This window comes from Sus scrofa, chromosome 1 (genome assembly GCF_054392235.1).
Source record: "Sus scrofa isolate SSC_HxYL_T2T_F1_AM1 chromosome 1, Sscrofa_HxYL_maternal_Yorkshire_Landrace_v2.0, whole genome shotgun sequence".
Lineage (NCBI taxonomy): Eukaryota > Metazoa > Chordata > Mammalia > Artiodactyla > Suidae > Sus > Sus scrofa.
Genome location: NC_139383.1, coordinates 278,760,066 through 278,780,331, shown reverse-complemented (window position 1 = coordinate 278,780,331; position 20,266 = coordinate 278,760,066). Strand labels below are relative to the sequence as shown.

Genomic DNA, 20,266 nt, shown 5'->3' with positions numbered 1-20,266 from the left:
TATTTATCAATCCCCATGATGTTGGGATTAAAGGACTTTTGTTTCTCTTTGGGCTTATAAGCCAGGCCCTGGGATGGGTCTGAGTGTTTCTGTGCCAGAGATGAACTATAATTCTGGAGATTATCATACATTGACTTTAAACTTTTTTTTTTTTTTTTTTTTTTTTGCCTTTTTCTGGGGCCGCTCCTGCGGCCTATCGAGATTCCCAGGCTAGGGGTCTAATCGGAGCCGTAGGCACCGGCCTACGCCAGAGCCACAGCAATGCGGGATCCGAGCTGCATCTGCAACCTACACCACAGCTCGTGGCAATGCCGGATCCTTAACCCACTGAGCAAGGCCAGGGATTCGTTAACCACTGCGCCACGACGGGAACTCCAAACTTTAAACTTCTTAACATAGCACTCAAGACACTAACTGGTTGTGGCCTGTCTGTGTCCCTAGTGCATGTACTTATGGGTAGCCTGTGCTCTGTGTGGGTAGTCTGTGCTCTGAGTGGGTGGAAGGTATACTCTTGCAATCCTGTCAGCTCTACTCAGTAGATAATCATTCAGCCCTTCAGGCCCACCCATTACTGTACCCATTACTCATTCCTTTAGCCTGGAGTATAGACTTTTTGAGTGTTATAACCTTAGATAACTCGCCTCGCCCCCCACCAAAAGGCATCCTGAGATTTCTTAAACTAGTCTCTAATTTCATAAGAGAAAGTTAAAATATCTACCTACAAGAAAGCCATTACCAAAACATTTATAAATCTGAGCTTGGGAGTGTGGCCAAGAGTCATGCTAGGGGCCTTGAGAGAAAGAAAACTGAGCCCCTATCTTCTCCAGCCCGCAGATGCTAAATGCCTTGCTCCTTCCATCTACCCGTAGCTTAGAAACTCTAGTTTCCTGAACTGTCACCACCAGGGGGTGCAGTGAGAGCAAGAAAAGCTTCCGAATGTTCTATCAGTCATCTGGCCCTGAGGCTTAATTTTGTGCCAGTCCTTGTATTAAGTGGGCACTAGATCCACCCTAATGGAGTTGTCATTGCCAAAAGTAGTGCAAGAGTGACTGGGAATTTTTTCTAACACGTGGAGCATTAGTGGACACCAACATTGAAAGTCATACTCCCCAATAATTGCACAAATTTCTAAGCTTCCTTTCCCCTTAGAATGCAGAAGTTCTCTGGCCAGGGATCAAACCCATGCTACAGCAGTGACAACACTAGATCCTTAACCTCTAGGCCACCAGGGAACTCCCTTCCCAACCTTTTCTTATCAAACTGCCTCTCCAGCCCTGAGCTTGCTGCTGGCCCCAGTCCTGTCCCTTTATCGTTAGACCGAATTGAATGGAGCTGGAGATCTGTGGTCAAGGGCAAAGGGCCCACTGCCAGAGACCCTCTGTGTCCCTAGGAGTAGCCTCCCCCTTGGCCCCTGTCCTTACCCTTCTGGCCACTAGAAGTAACTTTCCCCTGTTCCTACCTCCCAGATATGCTGTGACTCAGGCAGAGCTATTTGCCTTGCTTTGTCGCCTGGCTGATGAGCTGCTCTTCAGGCAGATTGCCTGGATCAAGAAACTGCCTTTCTTCTGTGAGCTCTCAATCAAGGATTACACGTGCCTCCTGAGCTCTACGTGGCAGGAATTAATCCTGTTGTCCTCCCTCACCGTTTACAGCAAGCAGATCTTTGGGGAGCTGGCCGATGTCACTGCCAAGTACTCACCCTCTGATGAAGAGCTACACAGGTGAGATCTGCTGGCTGGGTAGAAAGTCTCAGGCAACCAAACTGCTGTCATCCCTGCAAGGTGGGTTGCCTGGTACTCCCAAAGGATGGGCACCAAATCACGCAGGGCTAGATTTGAATCCTTACTTGGCCGCTGACTAGCTTTGCAGTTCTGAATTTATAAAATGGGATAGTGACAACACCTCCCCAGGGTTATTGTGAGGAATAAATGATAATGCTCAGCAGAGTCCTAAGCTGTCATTTTTATCACATCTGGATTACTGAGATAATGTAATGTAGCTAGAAAAAAAAATCTTAACCTACAAGGTAAGGGGCTCTGAGCTGTAGTTTACAATCTAGGAACAAGACCTAGGAGTTGCCATGACACCTACTGTGTGCCAAGCATTATTTACATTATTGTCTTTCTTTCTCACAGCCTCTAGTATCATAGGTGTGGTTATGCCTATTTTATAGATAAGAAAACTAAAGTTCAGAGGGTCCTTCCTTTGAGGTTGTTGGCTGTGAAATCTCTGCCTGCCCAACTGAAAGCCTAAGGCTCTTTCACTGCATTTCAGACGCAGTGAGACAAGAGCATGGGACTGAAATACTGACCTGTCCTCCTCGATGTTTTCTGGCATAAAGTCTCCTCCCAGCTGTTGAGGATCCTTTCTAACCTCTCTGCCTTAGAGCAGGTCTTTTTTTTTTTTGTCTTGTTTCCAGGGCCGTACCCACAGCACCTGGAGGTTCCCAGGCTAGGGGTCTAATTGGAGCTGCAGCCACTAGCCTACACCACAGCCACAGCAACACGGGATCTGAGCCGTGTCTGCGACCTACACCACGGCTCATGGCAACGCCAGATCGTTAACCCACTGAGCAAGGGCAAGGATCACACCCGCAACCTCATGGTTCCTAGTCAGATTCGTTAACCACTGCGCCACGACGGGAACTCCTAGAGCAGGTCTTTCACTCACTGACTTTGGAGACCTGGAGCACATGGCGATACCCCAAAATCAGGAAAAATGATCTGTTAATACAGCTTTTCTGACTTAGTTTATCTGTGTGAAAATAAAGTTTGTCACATTTAAATAGACATTTCAATAGTTCCCTTTTATTGGGCAGTTTAAAATAATGGAAGTCATGGGATTCCAGAGCACCCAGAAAGAGGGAAGAAACGGCGCCTCCCTCAGTGAGAGTTGGCCTCCATAGGCCTGAGGTGCATCTCCCTCTGCCACTCAGTCACATGACATAAAGATAAGCCGAGACTTAGGCTGGGAGCAAAGCTTCAGCACCTTCAAGGGCCTTTGCACAGCTGAAGGAGGGAGGAGTCTGGGTACTTTCTCTCTCCCCTGGTTTTCTAATATTTCCTTATTAATGACGCTTACAGGCTTGATGGTAATCTATAAATGACAAAGTTTCTAACCTGGCTGACACTTGGTCCTGTAAACAGTGCTGTCTGATTTAGCAGATGACCTAACCCCTTGTCTTGAGCCTCTAATTCATTGTTTCCATCAGATTCCTGTCTCGTGCTCTGTAACTCTGAGCTAGCTAAGTGTTTGGATTGCATTAGGCCTGTTCTAACACTGTCAGAGATTGCAGTGCTGGCCCAGTGAGCCCAGCCTCCCTGTTTGCCTGGAATCTACCAGTGTAGCCTGAGGCTGCCTGTAAAGTCAGCCTGTGGGCTACATTCACTGTGGAATGGTGGGTTTTCCCAGGCGCTCTACAGATAGGCAGGAATCACTCGCCATGTAGGGCTCTTTGTGGCTTTAAGAGTCATAAAAGACACCCTATCCCACTGTTTCCAATCCCTTGAGCCCCAAGAGCAAGGCTGGGGCCAGTAACAGCTGAATTAGTGAGAGAATTTATATTTTCCGAAGGGCCTTTGTCAAGAAGGATCTAAAGCTGCATTAGCCAGTATGGTAGTTAATAGCCTCAGATGGCTATTTAATTAAAATGAAAAATTGAGGAGTTCCCTTTTTGACTTACCTGACACACACCTGACATAGTGTAAGAACCTGACATAGTGTCTCTGAGGATATGAGTTCAATTCCTGGCCTTCCTCAGCAGGTTAAGGATCCAGCGTTGCTGCTAGCTGCAGTGTAGGCCGCAGATGCGTCTTGGATCCCCCGTTGCTATGGCTGTGGGGTAGGTCAGCAGCTGCAGCTCCAATTCAACCCCAAGCCTGGGAACTTCCATCTGCCACAGGTGTGGCCATAAAAAGAAAAACTCGAGCTTCTTATTTATACCAGCCAGATTTCTGGTGCTCAGGAGCCACATGTGGCCAGTGGCTATTGTGTTGGACGGTGCAGATACAGAGCATTTCCATCATCACAGCAAGTTCTGTTGAACTGCACTGAGTCTGGAACGTGTTACAACTGAGCTCTCAAGTTGGTTCTGAGGATGAGAGATTCATATTTAGGACCCTCACTCCACTATGGGACCCTTCAATGGAAAAATAGAAGTTAACTTCAACATGTGAGTTCTGATTCCATGCCCATCTACTGAGCACCTGCTGTGTGTGCCGGAAGGAAGGGTGTTGGGATAACAGACGATACACGGCTTCTGACTCTGAGAGGAGAGCACCTATTCTTGGTTTAGGGGCTTGGGCAGCAAATAGAAGCAGGTAGAATCTATAGTCCAGGGCAATATTAGTGGAGATGGAGGGGCATGTGAGGGACTGTGCAAAGCATAGACTAGGTGGTGAAGTACCTCTGCTTGCTTAATTAGGGAATGCTTGCCAAAGAGGAAAGGATATTTGAGCTGCATCTTGAAGTGGGGTTTTTCTAGGTAGATAATAGAGAATAGGAGGCAGGCAGAAGAATAAGACCTGAGTGCTAGAAGTTAGAGATTCTAAGTGCTTGGTTTATACAGGTAACCAAAAAGCAATCCTGTGGATAGGATATGTAGAGAATGTATCTGAAAGACAGAGAAATGCGGGGAGAAATGACTCGAGAGAAAGTTACAGAAAAGACAGTTTGTGAAGGTACCCAAATGTTAATACAAAAAAATGTGGATCTTATTGTGTAAATAGTATTAAATCAGGAGTTCCTGTCGTGGCACAGTGGTTAACGAATCCGACTAGGAACCATGAGGTTGTGGGTTCGATCCCTGGCCTCGCTCAGTGGGTTAAGGATCCGGCCTTGCCACGAGCTGTGGTGTAGGTTGCAGATGCGGCTTGGATCCCACATTGCTGTGGCTGTGGTGTAGGCTGGCAGCTGTAGCTCCAATTTGACCCCTAGTCTGGAAATCTCCATATGCCACAGGAGTGGCTCTAGAAAAGGCAAAAAGACAAAAAAAAAAAAAAAAAGGTATTAAATCATAGGGACGTTTTTAAGTCAAGCAATTACATGTTAAGATTGCATTTTAGAAAGATTCCTGTGCTATGAATAAAGTTCAGGATGGATTTCATGGTCAAGGCTAACAGACGATGACTGTGTCAGAAGCTGTTCCACAGCCCAGGTAAAAGTAAACAAGGCCTGGACAAGGCAGCAATGACTACGGGAATAGAGAGGGCAGCACAGAATTAGGAGATGACAAGGAGGTAAAGCCAGTGGGATTTCAATGAGTGGAAAACTTGGGTGTGCTGCCAGGTGGATGGACCTAATTCCCTTAGCCATGGCAGTGAGTCCTGGGAAAAACAGGCTGAGAGATGAGCCACTCTGAGTTTGACTCGGGCTGTGTTGAGTTTGAGATGCATGTGGAACTGCCCAGGAGGCCAGAGGAAGTGGAAGTACGAGAACCTCTGGAATCAGGTTCATCTCTGTAAAGCAGTCCCTGCTCTGCTAGAAACCCAGAGTTTGGAGTCTATAATTGGCCATAGCTCTTTCCTACCTGGCTTGCTCCGGCGTTACTCCCACTCCCCCCAAATGCCTTTCCTTTTTTCACAGCTCCTGAGTGCAAGTGAGTTCCTGCCGTCATGAAAAGGCTTTTCCTGGATGATACATGACCATCTCCTTTTCTCTTCTCAAATATTGAATCAAATTTATGGTGCCCATTTCCTTAATCAGGCTGTTATCAGACAGTGAGCCTGGTGAATTTGATTTAAAGCCGATTGTAGCACCAGCCAGTGACTGCTCCTGGCCCTAATCAAGACTCCTTTACTCTCAGGAGAAAATGCCTTGCACTAGATGAGCTTTAACGGGCACTTCTGTCTGTGAGCACTAGCTCCGTTTCTGCCAGATCTCTGGAAAGGTGCCTCACAGCTTTCCCGCACAGACAGTAACTGTAAGTTTCAGGAAACACATACAGTCTTTTCTTTTTGCTGTGATGATGCTACCGCTGTTAAAAATAATAATAGCTAACAATTGTAGACTGTTTATTGTGCCAAATTCCATCTTAAGTGCTTTGCAAACATTATTTGTTTAGTCCTCACCACATCCCTAAGAGACCGCACTAATATTATCCCTGTCCCACAGCTGAGGAGCTTGAGAGGTGAAAACTCAAGACTACAAAGCTAAGAGAGATGGAATCGAGATTATCACCTAGATCTGTTGTGCTCCAAAGCCTAGGCTCTTTACCATTACTAAATTTTTTAGCCTTCTCAAGTTGGACTTTCTGTAATGTGTCCTGGGGCTGCAGTCTTACTTTTCACCTTGAAGTCTTCATGTGGGTGCTGAGATGGTGGTTCTGCTTCTGGGGGTAGGTGCTTTTAGACTGAGATGGTGGTTCTGCTTCTGGGGGTAGGTGCTTTTAGATGAATGAAAAAGAGACAACTGGGCCTTTCAGCCCCCTTAATGGGACATAACTTATACAGTGTCAGCTTCAATTGCTAACTGAATGGTCCAGTGGTTTGGGGGCTCCTGGCAGGAATGTTTTCCTTGTCCTAGCATGCTTGTGTAATGGGAACCCAGAAGAAGAATGGGTGTGTTTGTCCAACTTTCTGGCTTTGAATGCTGATAATTTGTAGACGGAATACAGGGGCGTTAGAACTGTGGAGTGGGCAGATGTGGAGGAGGCACGGCTGCAGGAGAAAGTAGGCCCATGGAACAGAGAACAATTTGTTTATCAAGGGGTGGGATGCGGGGTGTGGAGGAAAGCTTTACAGTCAGGCTGTGGAGACTGAGTGGGGGCTGCTGGGCTGGCTGCCAGTCCCCCACAACTACCAGGGGTCCATGATGGTTGCCTATCCTAGGGGACTTAGGAAAGAGAGTATGTGCTCTCCCCCAAAAGAAAGAGCAGATCTGGGTCATATGCTCAAGCCAGGCATGTGGGAGTGCCTTTGTGTCCCTTGGGTCAAGCCTCCAGTAGGAATAGGTTTGGCATTGCTGTCTAGGGGTCTGGCTGGTAGCCACACACCTGCAGGTTCTGCAGTGCCAGAGTGAGCGCTCAGGGCAGGAGGTCACCGATGAAGGGAGAGAGCGTTATCTTTGCTTGCTACACTGCTCAGCCACCAGACAGTTGCTGACACTGCTGCTCTACTCGCATCCTCCTTTTTTATGCCCTACACCATTCCATCTCCGTCCGACCCCTCCAAGCAGATACTAATGGGCATTTTCAGTGAAGACCTCTTGCCTCTCAAGAACAGAAGTAGCCCACAGAGTACTGTGATCAGGTGTGATCTTCACTCCTAGTCACACTGCCTCCTGCAAGTCTGAGCATCTTGGAGGCAGCTGAGGGGCAGTTGTATGCACTGCAGCAAATCCAGCACCCACTCTGGGTTGGGCTCTGAGCTGAGCTGCTCTGGGAACACAGACCTCCTGAGGTATCCCCTGGGGTAGCATGCGGTAGCCTTTCCCAGTTACCAGTAAGGAACAAGACAGTCAGGGAATGGGCCGTGTAGGTGCTGAGAAAGCAACAGGTAAAATGAGGAAGCTTGGTGTCAAACTTTGGCCCCATCACCATTTATTTCCTTTAGTCACTTATAACCTTGGGCAAGTCGCCTCTTCGGCTTCCTCATCCCTAACATGAAGATGATAATTACTTATCTCACGGGTTATCAGGAGGGTAAGATGTAAGAATGTAATAAGGGTACAGTAAATAACCTCTCTGAGCCTTCGTTCCCACATGTGAATTTTAATATCCATTTGTGGATGGATCGGGAGTATCCAGCGAAATAATATATGTAAAATATTTAACACAGTGCTTGGCGAGTAGCAAACACTCAACAAATGGTAGAATAGTAGATACAGTTATTATAGTGGTTATTACATATAAATGTGTCTATCAACCAGTCTGGGCAAGTATTAATAAAGTTGTCAAAGCCCTTGGGCTAAATGCAGAGAGAAACGGAATCCGCCATGGTAGTTCAAATCAGGGGCCTGACTGACTGGGAGCTAAGCCTTGAGGAGGTTAGAGCTCTGGATTCCAAGAAGCCGCTGCTGCTGCGACTCCCCCTGGTGCTTGAGAAGTGCAGGTGCCTCTGGCCCTAGTAAGAGCCAAGCTTTCTCCAGGGGGGAGAAAATATCCTGCTTGCTGGGGAAGCCAAGCCCTTGAAAAGCCTTCAAAGTAAGTGAAGAAAGCAGTAGGACCCAGACAGCAGGAGTACATCTCCAGGAGTTCTGGACCCTACCCAGATAGGGCCTTCTTGCCTGGCATGGGGCTGTAGTGCCCAGATCTGAACATGTCACCAGGGGGCAACCCTGGGGCTGAACATCTCTCTGTGACTTAGCTACATCTAAGACCTGGCTAGAGCACTCCTTATGCCACAGACCAATCCATTCCTAGAAGAGCAAACACTGGGCCTGACCCCAGCTTTTATGAACTACCTTTGCCTCCTTGGTTTAGGAGTATCTCCATCTCTGGTGTAAGATATTCCCACTAAGACCCAGAGTATTAGTCCCCTAGCCTGGGGTTCCTTTGCCTAACACTTGGTCTTTCCCCAAGGAATTAAATCCTGATCCAAAAAAAGGAGCATGATTAGTGTTGAGTCTTCTCTGCTAATGGATGCCACCTCCGATAATTGAGAAAACCAAAGGCTTAGGGAGTTAGCCCAAGTTCAAAGTTCTGGCTCTGCCACCAACTGGCTGTTATGGACCAGTCCCCTCTATTCTTTGAATTTCAGTTTTTCATCTATACAATGGTGGGGGATTACAACCTCACCTAGGCCGCAAGGCTGAGAAAATTAAGTTAAATGAGATGACACACACAAAGTGCTCAGCACAGAGACTGGCGTAGCAGAGAGGCTCGTTTAATTTTTCCCTCCCTTCCTCCCTAGCTGAAGTCGGGGCTGCCAATAAGAAGTATCACTGCCTCAATCCTGCTGGAAACAGTGAACTTAAACAAATAACAGCTAGCAGCTTTTTCTTCATTGTGGCAGAGGCTCACATAGAGTCGCCATGGCAGCTGCCATTGTTCCTGAAAGCTGCATCTCAACAACAGCAGTATCTTAATTATGTCATGTTTCTTTACATTTACATCCTAGACTCCCTTTGTCTCTCGTTACCCTGAGCAGACAAGCATTATTATTTAATAGAGGAAGATGTCAAAGTTTAGAGGGGTCAAAGGACTTTCCCAAGGTCTCATAGCTTCTATGTGATGGAGCTTGATTTGAACTTAGATTTGATTGATCCAACTGACCTTGAGAACAGCAGCTTGCGTGAGCTGCCTTGACCTCAAAACAAACCACGGATCCACCAGTTCTTTACAAATGTTTCTGGATTCCATTTCCCCCAAGCTCAACTTGTTTCCTATCTTAGCTGCCTTATGGAACTGTAGGAAACTTCTGTCTTCCCACCCATTACTTCCACTGGTATCAGAGCCCCCTACTAACACCTGTGTCTATTCCCCAGATTTAGTGATGAAGGGATGGAGGTGATTGAGCGGCTCATCTACCTGTATCACAAATTCCATCAGCTAAAAGTGAGCAACGAGGAGTATGCTTGCATGAAAGCAATTAACTTCCTAAATCAAGGTGAGTAGCTGGGGTGGGAAGAAGAGACTTTGGGGCGGGGGGTGCCGAGAAGCAGTGAATAACTGCCCTCATGTTTCACCCCTACCCCCTTTACCTTCAGGGCTGTCATACAGAATCTGTCACACCACATAGGTTCAATTTTGGGAGTCCTGTTATCATCCGGCCCTACTATAGTGCAGGGCATGGTTTGGATTTCTTTCTTCAAACCTAAATGCCACAGCCTCTATAACTCATAGTGGAAGGAAGAGAATTGCTTTGTTTAGTCAGTTTTAATGCATTTAAGCACAGACACCAAGGACAGTACATGCGTCATTTAAAATATGCACCAAGTTTACCAGCAACTGAAGAAGAGCAGAGAGACTGATGAAACTATTGGAGATAAGGTCTCTGCGACAGGCTTGGCAGTGGTTCTGACGGCTCCTTCAGGGTAGAGTAGCGGGGGAGGGGGGGCACAAAAACTCACACACCCACTTCAAGCATGAATTTAATTAGAAGAATGGTAGATGTGATTTACATGGAGTATTAACCACATAGTGACACTTGGTAGCTGCTGGTAACCAGGGCATGCAGGAGAATTTGTGTTCTGTTTTTTCCAGTGTAGCATATGAGTGCTCCAGTCTCAGAGTGAGACTGGCTATTTTGCTGCCTATGGCATTAAAAGTGCCCTCTTCTCGTATTCAGTTTTCTAGTCCAGAGACTCTTGATCCCCTCCTTTTTGCCCACTCCTCCCGCAGTACTGACCAAACCTCCTCTTCCTGCTTCTGCACTATTCGTGCATGTATCTGGTGTTCTGTATGCCTCCCTTAGGTTAGGCCCTTTATGAGCATTAAAGACATTGAAATAAATTAGATCCCAGGTTCCTGGCCTCAAGAAGTATATTCTAATGGCCCTTCATACATTGCTTGAGCCTCAGGTAGGGGGAGATGAGTAACAACTACCTACCTGAGAGCTGGGCCTCAAAGGCTGGGTAAGATTTATATATAGAATGTTTATATTCTACATATAAAGAAGGTGTGTGTTTATATATATAAATAATATGTATATAATATTTTATGTGTATATAAAATACGTGAGAACAAGAGAGGCATCTACAGGCATACCTTAAAGACACTGCAGGTTTGGTTCCAGGCTACCACAATACAGTGGATATTGCAATAGAGTGAGTCACACAAATTTTTTGGTTTCCTAGTGCCTGTAAAAGTTATGGTATGCTATATATATATATATTGTCTACTAAGTGTGCAGTAGCATTATGTCTTAAAAAGCAGGGTGCTTACCTAAAAGAAAACTTTATTGCTAAAAAATGCTAACCATCACCTAAGCCTTCAGCGAGTCATAATCTTTTCGCTGGTAAAGGGTCTTGCCTCAGCGGTGCTAGCAGCTGACTGATCCGGGTGGTGGTTGCTAAAGGTTGGGATGGCTGTGGCAGTTTCTTAAAATAAGACAGCAGTGAAGTGTGCTGCATCAGTTGACTTTGTCCTTCATGAACAATTTCTCTTTAGCATGCAAAATGCTCTTTGAATATTTTACCTAGAGTGGAACTTCTTCCCAAATTGGAGTCAGTTCTTTCAAACTGCTGCTGCTTTATCAATTAAGTTTATTTAATATTCTAAATCCTTTGTTGTTATTTCAACACTCTTCACAGTTTCTTCACCAGGAATGGATTCCATCTCAGGAAATCACTTTCTTTGCTCATCCATAAGAAGCAACTCATCTGTTTTTTCTGTTTGCTTGTTTTTTGCTTTTTCAGGGATGCATCCGCAGCATATGGAGGTACCCAGCCTAAGGGTCTAATCTGAGCTACAGCTGCCGACCACAGCCACAGCCACAGCAACATCAAATCTGAGCTGCATCTGCAACCTACACCACAGCTCACGGCAGCACTGGATCCTTAACCCACTCAGCTAGGCCAGGGATAGAACCCGCAACCTCATGGTTCCTAGTCAGATTCGTTTCCACTGCACCACGATGGAAACTCCTCATCTGTTAAAATTTTATCATGAGATTGCAGCAGTTTAGTCACATCTTCAGGCTTCACTTCTCATTCTGGTTCTCTTGCTATTGCCACCACATCTGTAGTTACTTCCTCTCCTAAAGTTTTGAATCTCTCAGTGTCATCCATGAGGACTGAAATCAGCTTCTCAAAATCCTGTTAATGTTGATATTTTGACCTTTTCAGTGAATCGTGAATGTTTTTAATGGTGTCTAGAATGGCCAATCCTTTCCAGAAGGTTTTCAGTTTACTTTGCCCAGATTCATTAGAGGAATCATTACCTGTGGGCAGTTATACCCTTAGGAAGTGTATTTCTTAAACAGTAAGACCAGAATGTTGAAATTACTCCTTTATCCATGGGCTACGGAATGGATATTGTGTTAGCAAGCTTGAAAACAAAAGCTCTAGGCTGGCCAGGTGCTTTGTCAGTGGGCATTAATATTTTCAAAATGTCTTTTTTTCTGAGTAATAGATCTCCAGAGTGGCCTTAAAATATTTAGTAAACCGTGTTGTGAACAGATACGCTGTCATCGAGGCTTTGTGGTTCCATTTATTAGAACACAGATGGAGTAGATTTAGCATAATTCCTAATGGCCCAAGGATTTGGGGCATGGTAAATGAGCATTGACTTCAGCTTTAAGTTACCAGCTGCATTAGCCCCTAACAAAATCAGCCTGTCCTTTGAAGCCGGACACTAGCTTCCCTTCTCTAGCTGTGAAAAGTCTATCAGGTCTTCTTCCAATATAAGGCTGTGTCTACACTGAAAATCTGTCATTAGCGTAGCCGCTTTTTTTTTTTTTTTTTCTTTTTAGGGCCACACTTGCAGCATATGGAAGTTCCCATGCTAGGGGTCAAATCAGAGCTACAACTGCCGTCCTACACCAAGCCACAGCAACGCAGGATCCAAGCCGCATCTGCAACCTACACCACAGCTCATGGCAACGTCAGATCCTTAACCCACTAAGCAAGGCCAGGGATCGAACCCACAACCTCATGGTTCCTAGTTGGATTCGTTTCCGCCGCAGCACAACGGGAACTCCGCCAATTTCTTTAATTATCTTAGCTAGATCTTCTAGACAGTTTGTTGCAGGTTCTAAATCAGCACTTGCTGCTTCATCTTGTACTTTTATGTTGTAGAGATAGCATCTTTCCTTAGACTTCATGAACCAGCTTCTGCTACCTTCAGACTTTTCTTCTACAGCTTCCTTAGCTCTCTCAGCCTTCATAGAATTGAAGAGAGTTAGAGTCTGGCTCTGGATTAGGCTTTGGCTTAAGGGAATGTGTGTTCATTGGAGTAGTGCTTTTAATTTCCTTTTTTTTTTTTTTTTTGTCTTTTGTCTTTTTGTTGTTGTTGCTATTGTTGTTATTGTTGCTATTTCTTGGGCCGCTCCCGCGGCATATGGAGGTTCCCAGGCTAGGGGTCCAATCGGAGCTGTAGCCACCGGCCTATGCCAGAGCCACAGCAACTCGGGATCTGAGCCGCGTCTGCAACCTACACCACAGCTCACGGCAACGCCGGATCGTTAACCCACTGAGCAAGGGCAGGGACCGAACCCGCAACCTCATGGTTCTTAGTCGGATTCGTTAACCACTGCGCCACGACGGGAACTCCTTAATTTCCATTAAGAACTTTTCCTTTGTATTCACTACTTGGCCAAGTCTGAAGAGGCCTAGCTTTCAGCCTGTCTCAGCTTTTTTTTTTTTTTTTTTAAATTCAAGTATAATTGATTTACAGTGTTGTGCCAAGTTCTGCAATACAGCAAAGTGACCCAGTCATATATATGTGTGTACACACACACACACACACACTCCTCTTCTTTTTTCTTTTTCTTTTTTTGGTCTTTTTAGGGCCGCACTCACAGCATATGGAGGTTCCCAGGCTAGGGGTTGAATCAGAGCTACAGTTGCCGGCCTACACCACAGCCACAACAATGCAGGATCCAAGCCGTGTCTGTGACCTACACCACACCTCACAGCAACGCTGGAACCTTAACCCACTGAGTGAGGCCAGAGATTGAACCGCAACCTCATGGTTCCTAATCGGATTCGTATCTGCTGCGCCACCAAGGGAACTCCACCTTTTCTTATATCATCTTCTGTCATGGTCTATCTCAGAGATTGGCTGTAGTTCCCTGTGCCATACAGTAGGATCTCATTGCTTATCCATTCTAAATGTAATAGTTTGTATCTACCAACCCTAAACTCTCAGTCCATCCCTCTCCCTCCCCCTTGGCAATCACAAATCTCTTCTCTATGTCTGTGAGTCTTTCTGTTGTGTAGATAGGTTCATTTCTGCCATATTTTAGATTACATATGTAAGTGATATCATATGGTATTTGTCTTTTTCTGACTTCACTTAATATGATACTCTAGTTGCATCCATGTTGCTGAATTATTTCATTTTTTATGGCTGAGTAATACTTATTGCATATATGTAACTCATCTTCTTAGTTCATTCATCTATCTGTTGACATTTTGGTTGTTTCCATGTCTTGGCCATTGTAAATAGTGCTGCAATGAACATGGAGGTACGTGTATCTTTTTGAATTATAGTTTTGTCTAAATATATGCCCAGGAATGGGATTGCTGGATCATATGGTAGTTCTGTATTTAGTTTTCTGAGAAATCTCTGTACTGTTTTCCATAGTGGTTGCACCAACTTACATTCCCACCAACGATGTAGGAGGGTTCCCTTTTCTCCACTGTCTCAGCTTTTGACATGCCTTCCTCACTGAGCTTCATCATTTCTAGCTATTGATTGATTGATTTTGGCTGCACCCATAGCATGCAGAAGTTCCCAGGCTAGGAGCCACAGCAGTGCCAACACCAGATCCTTAACCTGTTGAGCCACCAGGGAATTCCTCTACCTTGTGATTTAAAGTGAGAGATGTATGAATCTTCCTTTTACTTGGACACTTGCAAGCAATTATAGGGTTATTAATTGGACTGATTTCAGTACTGTTGTGTCTCAGGAAATAGGGAGGCCCAAGGAGATGGTTGGAGATATGGGAAGAGCCAGTCAGTGGAACAGTCAGAACAGACATTTATCAATTATGTTCACAATTTTTTTTTACTTTTTTTATTTTTATTTTTTGCTTTTTAGGGCCGCATCTGTGGCATATGAAAGTTTCCAGGCTTGGGGTCGAATAAGAACTGCAGCTGCCGGCCTACGCCATAGCCACAGCAACGCCAGATCCAAACCACATGTGTGACCTACACCACAGATCATGGCAGTGCTGGATCCTTAACCCACTGAGTGGGGCCAGGGATTGAACCCACATCCTCATGGATACAGTTGGGTTCATTACCACTGAGCCACAATGGGCACTCCTAAATTCACTGTCTTATGGGCATGGATATTGGTGCCCCCAAACAATTACAGCAGTAACATCAAAGATCACTGATCACAGATCACCGTTACAGATGTAATAATAATAATGAAAAGGTTTGAAATATTGCAGAAATTGCAAAAATGTGACACAGAGACATAAGGTGAGCAAACACTGTTGGAAAAAAATGACACCAATAGACTTACTTGGTCAGAGTTGCCACAAACCTTGAATTTGTAAAAAGCGCGGTATATGTGAAGTGCAGTAAAGCAAAGCATAATAATATAAGGTTTGCCTGTATGTAGGAAAAACCCTGAAGTGACCCAGTAGAGTACCAGTGGCCCAGGTGGAATCGTGTTAAGTAGGAGCACATAGGAGCCTGTGTGTGAGTGTATGTACAAGTGTGAAGGTGTAGGTATCAGCAGGATATCTCAGTGGCTCCAGCAAAGGACAAATTTAAAGATATTGTGAAGAATAAATTGGGAAAGGTAGATTATTCAGTCATTTGTTCAGCATCCACTGGTGCCTTTTTTGTGCCAAGCCCTGTGCTGGGAGCTGGGAATGGAGTTGAGAAAGATACAGAACTAGCTCTCAAGGGGCTCAGTCCGGTGATTGTCCTTGATAACTTTTTTCTTTTTAATCTTCTTTCTCTTCCCTTACCCAAAGCTTTGTTTCTGCATGTCAGAAAGAGAAAAGGTCCCCTGTTGTGACAATGTTTAATAACTTTTCATTGAAAGATACACATACTCAATGGGCTGGTGTTTCTCTCATATTAGAAAGCCCTTCCCATTTCCTGTGTGGTTTTTTTCACAGATATCAGGGGTCTGACCAGTGCCTCGCAGCTGGAACAGTTGAACAAACGATATTGGTACATTTGCCAGGATTTCACTGAATATAAGTATACACATCAGCCGAACCGTTTTCCTGACCTCATGATGTGCTTACCTGAGATTCGCTATATTGCAGGTAACATTCTGGGTCCTGGGCTTCCACCCCTTCCTTGCATATCTTAATTTGTGAAAGGAATGAGGAAAGCAGTGTTTTCAGGATACTAGCGCCAGGCCTATCACCAGCTGTAAATAAAAGAGGTACCACTGTGCCCTCAGAAAAGTTGCATTATAATGAGAAGTTTGTTTTTTTCTTTGTAGGGAAGAGAATAATCTAACATTTCCTAAGTTCCTGTAATGTGCAGGGTTCTCTGTGGCCTGATGGCCTGATATCATTTGGTCTCAGAACAATGTCTGCAAAACCAATGGTTGGCGGTATTATGACCATTCTATAGATGGGTAAACAAGCTCAGAGTTTCTCAGATTAACTTCATTTCCTGAATTATATACTTTAAAAGGGTAGATTTTATGGTATGCGAACTAACTATATCTCAGTTTTTGAAATTAACTTTATTTCATAGGATTATCTGTAGGTTTTTGAGGATCATTCATTTAAAGTGATGGCTTTAAAATAATTCTCAGAGTTCCCTGGTGACTCAGCAGATTAAAGATCTGGTGTTTGCACTTCTGTGGCTCTGGTTACAGCTGTGGCACAGGTTTAGTCCCTAGGACTTCTTCAGGCTGCAAGCATGGCCAAAAAAGGAAAAAAGGATTTAAAAAAAATTTTTTTAAAGAAAACAAGATTCTTGCTGTGGTACAACAGGATAGGTTGCATCTCTGCAGCACCAGGATGCAAGTTCAGTCCCTAGCCCGGAAGTCCATATGCTGCAAGGCGGCCAAAAAAAGAAAAGGAAAAAAGAGACCGTACTTCTAGGAGTTCTCTTGTAGCGCAGCAGATTGAGGATCTGGTGTTGTCACTGCATCGGCTTGGGTCCCTGACCCAGGAACTTCCACATGCCATAGGTGCAGCCAAAAAGAAAAAAACATTTTTTTAAATAAATAAGATCAGAGTTCTTATTGTGGCTCATCGAGTTTAGGACCCAACATAGTGTCCGTAAGGATGCAGGTTTGATCCCTGGCCTCTCTCAGTGGGTTAAGGATCTGGCATTACCTCAGGTTGCAGCGTAGATCAAAGATATAGCTTGGATCCGTCACTGCTATGGCTGTGGCGTAGGTTGGCAGCTGCAGCTCCAATTCCATATGTCGCAGGTGTGGCCATAAAAAGAAAAAAATAGAGAAAATAATTCTCAAAAATCCTATGTTTGCAAAAGAATTTTATTGACTTTTTTTTTTTTTTTTTTTTTTTGGTTTTTTAGGGCCCCACCTGTGGTAGATGCAAGTTCCCAGGCTAGGGGTCGAATCAGAGCCGCAGCTGTCAGTGTACACCACAGCCGCAGCAATGCAGAATCTGAGCCACGTCTGCACACCTACACCACAGCTCACGGCAACGCCGGATCCTTAACCCACTGAGTGAGGCCCGGAATTGAACCTGAGTCCTCAAGGATACTAGCCACAACAGGAACTCCTGAGCTTCTTGACATTTAAATAGGTCCATTTCAACATAAAATCCTAGCTTTTGTTGTTGTTGCTTTACTTAGTAAAAGATTTATTAGTAAGGATTCTTGTTTATGGTTATCTAGCACATACTGAGGGGCAGCTCAGAAATGTGATCCCTGAGCTGAGATTGTTCCTGTAAAATTCAGCATATGATTTTTGAAGGAAAAATTGTGTCCTAGTCTGATAAAAATCAAAATTTACTTTTGGGCCACTGAGTAGTCTAGAGATATGAATTGGACTTAAAGTATTGGAATTTTAGGAGTGTTTTCATAGTTAATGTCTCAGCATTTTCAAAACTATGTTCTACCAAATGAGATATTAATCAGTGCTCTATGAAATGGGGGTCAGTAATTAACCACACTGTCCCCCTCAGAGCTGTGTTGGCAATCTTGGCAGCCCTTTGAATCATTTGGGAAGCTTTTTAAAAAACGTCTGTGCTTGGGTTGCACCTCCAGAGATTCTAACTTAATTCATATGGAATGGAGCCTGGTCATCAGCATTTAAAAAAAAAAAAACTCCAGGTGACTCTAGGATTCTATCAGGGAGAAAACTCACAGCCTCAGAGATTCACAAAGTGTATTAGCACACTGAGCCCTCTAAGAAGTCCATCAATAAAGAAACCTTTTGTAGGAGTTCCTATGGTGGCACAGTGGGTTAAGAACCTGATTGCAGCTGGAGATCCCATCATGGCGCAGCGGAAGTGAATCCGACTAGGAACCAATGAGGTTGCAGGTTGGATCCCTGGCCTTGCTCAGTGGGTTAAGGATCCAGCATTGCCGTGAGCTGTGGTGTAGGTCACAGACACAACTTGGATCCTATGTTGCTGTGGCTCTGGTGTAGGCCGACGGCTACATCTCCGATTGGACCTCTTGCCTGGGAACCTGCCTATGCTGCTGGTGCAGCTCTGAAAAGATAGATAGATAGATAGATAGATAGAAAGAAAGAAAGAATCTGACTGCAGCAGCTCAGGTCTCTGCAGAGGCATGGATTCTATCCCGGGCCTGACACAGTGGGCTAAAGGATCTGGCTTTGCCAAAACTGCAACATAGGTCACAGCTGCGGCTCAGATTCAGTCTCTGGCCCAAGAACTTCCATATATCATGGGTGGGGGCAAAAAAAAAGAAACAAAGAGAAAGAAACCTCTTTTAACCCCGAATTCCTCACTTTATATGCCCCTATAAACCACCACCCCCTTTTCCTAGACACTTTTATTTACTTATTGTTCTATTCCGAAGCGCCATGTTTTGTTTTTCGGCCACACCTGCATAAGGAAGTTCCTGGACCAGGGCTCAAATACAGGCTGGAGCTACAACCTTTGCCACAGCTGCAGCAACGCTGTCCTTAACTCGCTGTGTCGGGCCCAGGACTAAGCAGTGCTTTCACAGAGACAAGCCACATCATTAACCCACTGCACTACCTCAGGAACTCCTGAAGAGCAATGTTTTATAGAAGGCTAGTTAAAGAATCTACCAGAAAATAAGTTTCCCGTGGTATTTTCACTCTAAGAGGACATCGAGGAGTACCTCTCAGTTTCAGATTCCTCATCTGTAAAATGGAAGAAAAAGTAATAACTGTCATATAGAAATAGTGTGAGAATGAAATGAGATAATGCATTTAAACACCTAGCACAGAGTTAAGTATTCTTTAGACAGTAGCAATAGTTGTAGCTTATACCATTACTAGACTCCCTAGGGCACCAAAATGGATCTGGCTATTAGGATATTAGCCCGGCCTGTTTTACCCTTATGATGCTCCTGGCACTGACCTTGCCTGAGTCACTGAAAGGCAGTGACCAGCCCGAGAGGAGGCAGACACACCCTTCTTGTAGCAGCCACAGCTAACTCTTCTTTTCACGTCTTTTCCCAGGAAAGATGGTGAATGTACCCCTGGAGCAGCTGCCCCTCCTCTTTAAGGTGGTGCTGCATTCCTGCAAGACAAGTGTGGGCAAGGAGTGACCTGTCCCCAGCACCCCTCCTCAGGCCGACCACAACACCTGGGGTGGGCAGGACAGGCTCCGGAAGAAAGAGCCAGAGAGACCAAGATGGAGGCTGCGGAGCAGCGTTGCCGGTTGCCTCCATAGCAAGAAGAGTTTTTGTTTGTTTGTCTGTTTTTAACCTCATTTTTCTATATATTTATTTCACGACAGAGTTGAATGTATGGCCTTCAACATGATGCACATGCTTTTGTGTGAATGCAGCCGATGCATTTCCTTGCAGTTTACAGAATGTGAAGATGTTTAATGTTACAGTGTTGTCATTGTTTAGAGATAGTTCTTTTGTATTTTGAGGGGAGAGGGTGGGATGGGGCTGAGATGACTATTTCCGTAATGTTGACAAAGATGACTACCTCAGTGGAAAGGGAGGGGTGTGACCAACCCTACTTTTTCCACATGTTCTCAGCAGACTCATGTATTTGTCTGTCAGAGAGCAAACTGCCTTTTTCTAGCTCCAGAATTGCCAGGTAAAAGAGCACACCGTAAAAGGGAAAGTGGTGTTAGGAGGTTTACTGAGCGAGGTGGATGAGACATAGGGAAGAGGACAAGAGATGAGGCTCAAACCGTCTCTTTTCTTTGGAAAACGTGAAGGTTGAGAGTGTTGGGCCCAGTGACCACATCTAAGTCAGGTGTCCTCCTTCCAGACAGGTGCTCAGGGAGAAGGGTTTCTGTTCTCACACCACTCTGTGCCCCTTGCCCCTGTCCATATTGCCGCTGATTTCTACCACTGTCACCTTTTCGTCCAGGTAAAGTCCTGGCAATAAGCTAATACTTGGGACTTGCCTCCCAGCTCCCTTGAGGCTCACAGCTACCTAGTTTCCTTACCTTGCTCAAACTCATTGCCTCTCTCGCCCTTGTAAACTCGACTTCCTGTTGGCCCCTTGAAAAAAAAACAACTGAACAAAATGTCCTGCTCTGAATCCTGGCACCCACTGCTGGTTTATTCTCCTTTTACCTTCAGA

General features: G+C 45.0%; 1 protein-coding gene across 8 annotated transcripts in view; it reads left to right on the top strand.

Annotated features, from left to right (window-relative positions):
• NR6A1 (nuclear receptor subfamily 6 group A member 1) overlaps positions 1 to 19,554 on the top strand; it is a 245,479-nt gene extending 225,925 nt beyond the window's left edge. For 7 of the 8 annotated variants that reach the window (XM_084960881.1, XM_084960300.1, XM_021098706.2 and 4 more), the window contains 4 exons: positions 1,467 to 1,721; positions 9,424 to 9,545; positions 15,681 to 15,833; positions 19,178 to 19,554. In XM_084960881.1, the coding sequence (XP_084817007.1) occupies positions 1,467 to 1,721; positions 9,424 to 9,545; positions 15,681 to 15,833; positions 19,178 to 19,266 (619 nt within the window). In that variant the 3' untranslated portion in view covers positions 19,267 to 19,554. 8 annotated transcript variants of the gene reach the window in all.
• The last annotated feature ends 712 nt before the right edge of the window (positions 19,555 to 20,266 follow it).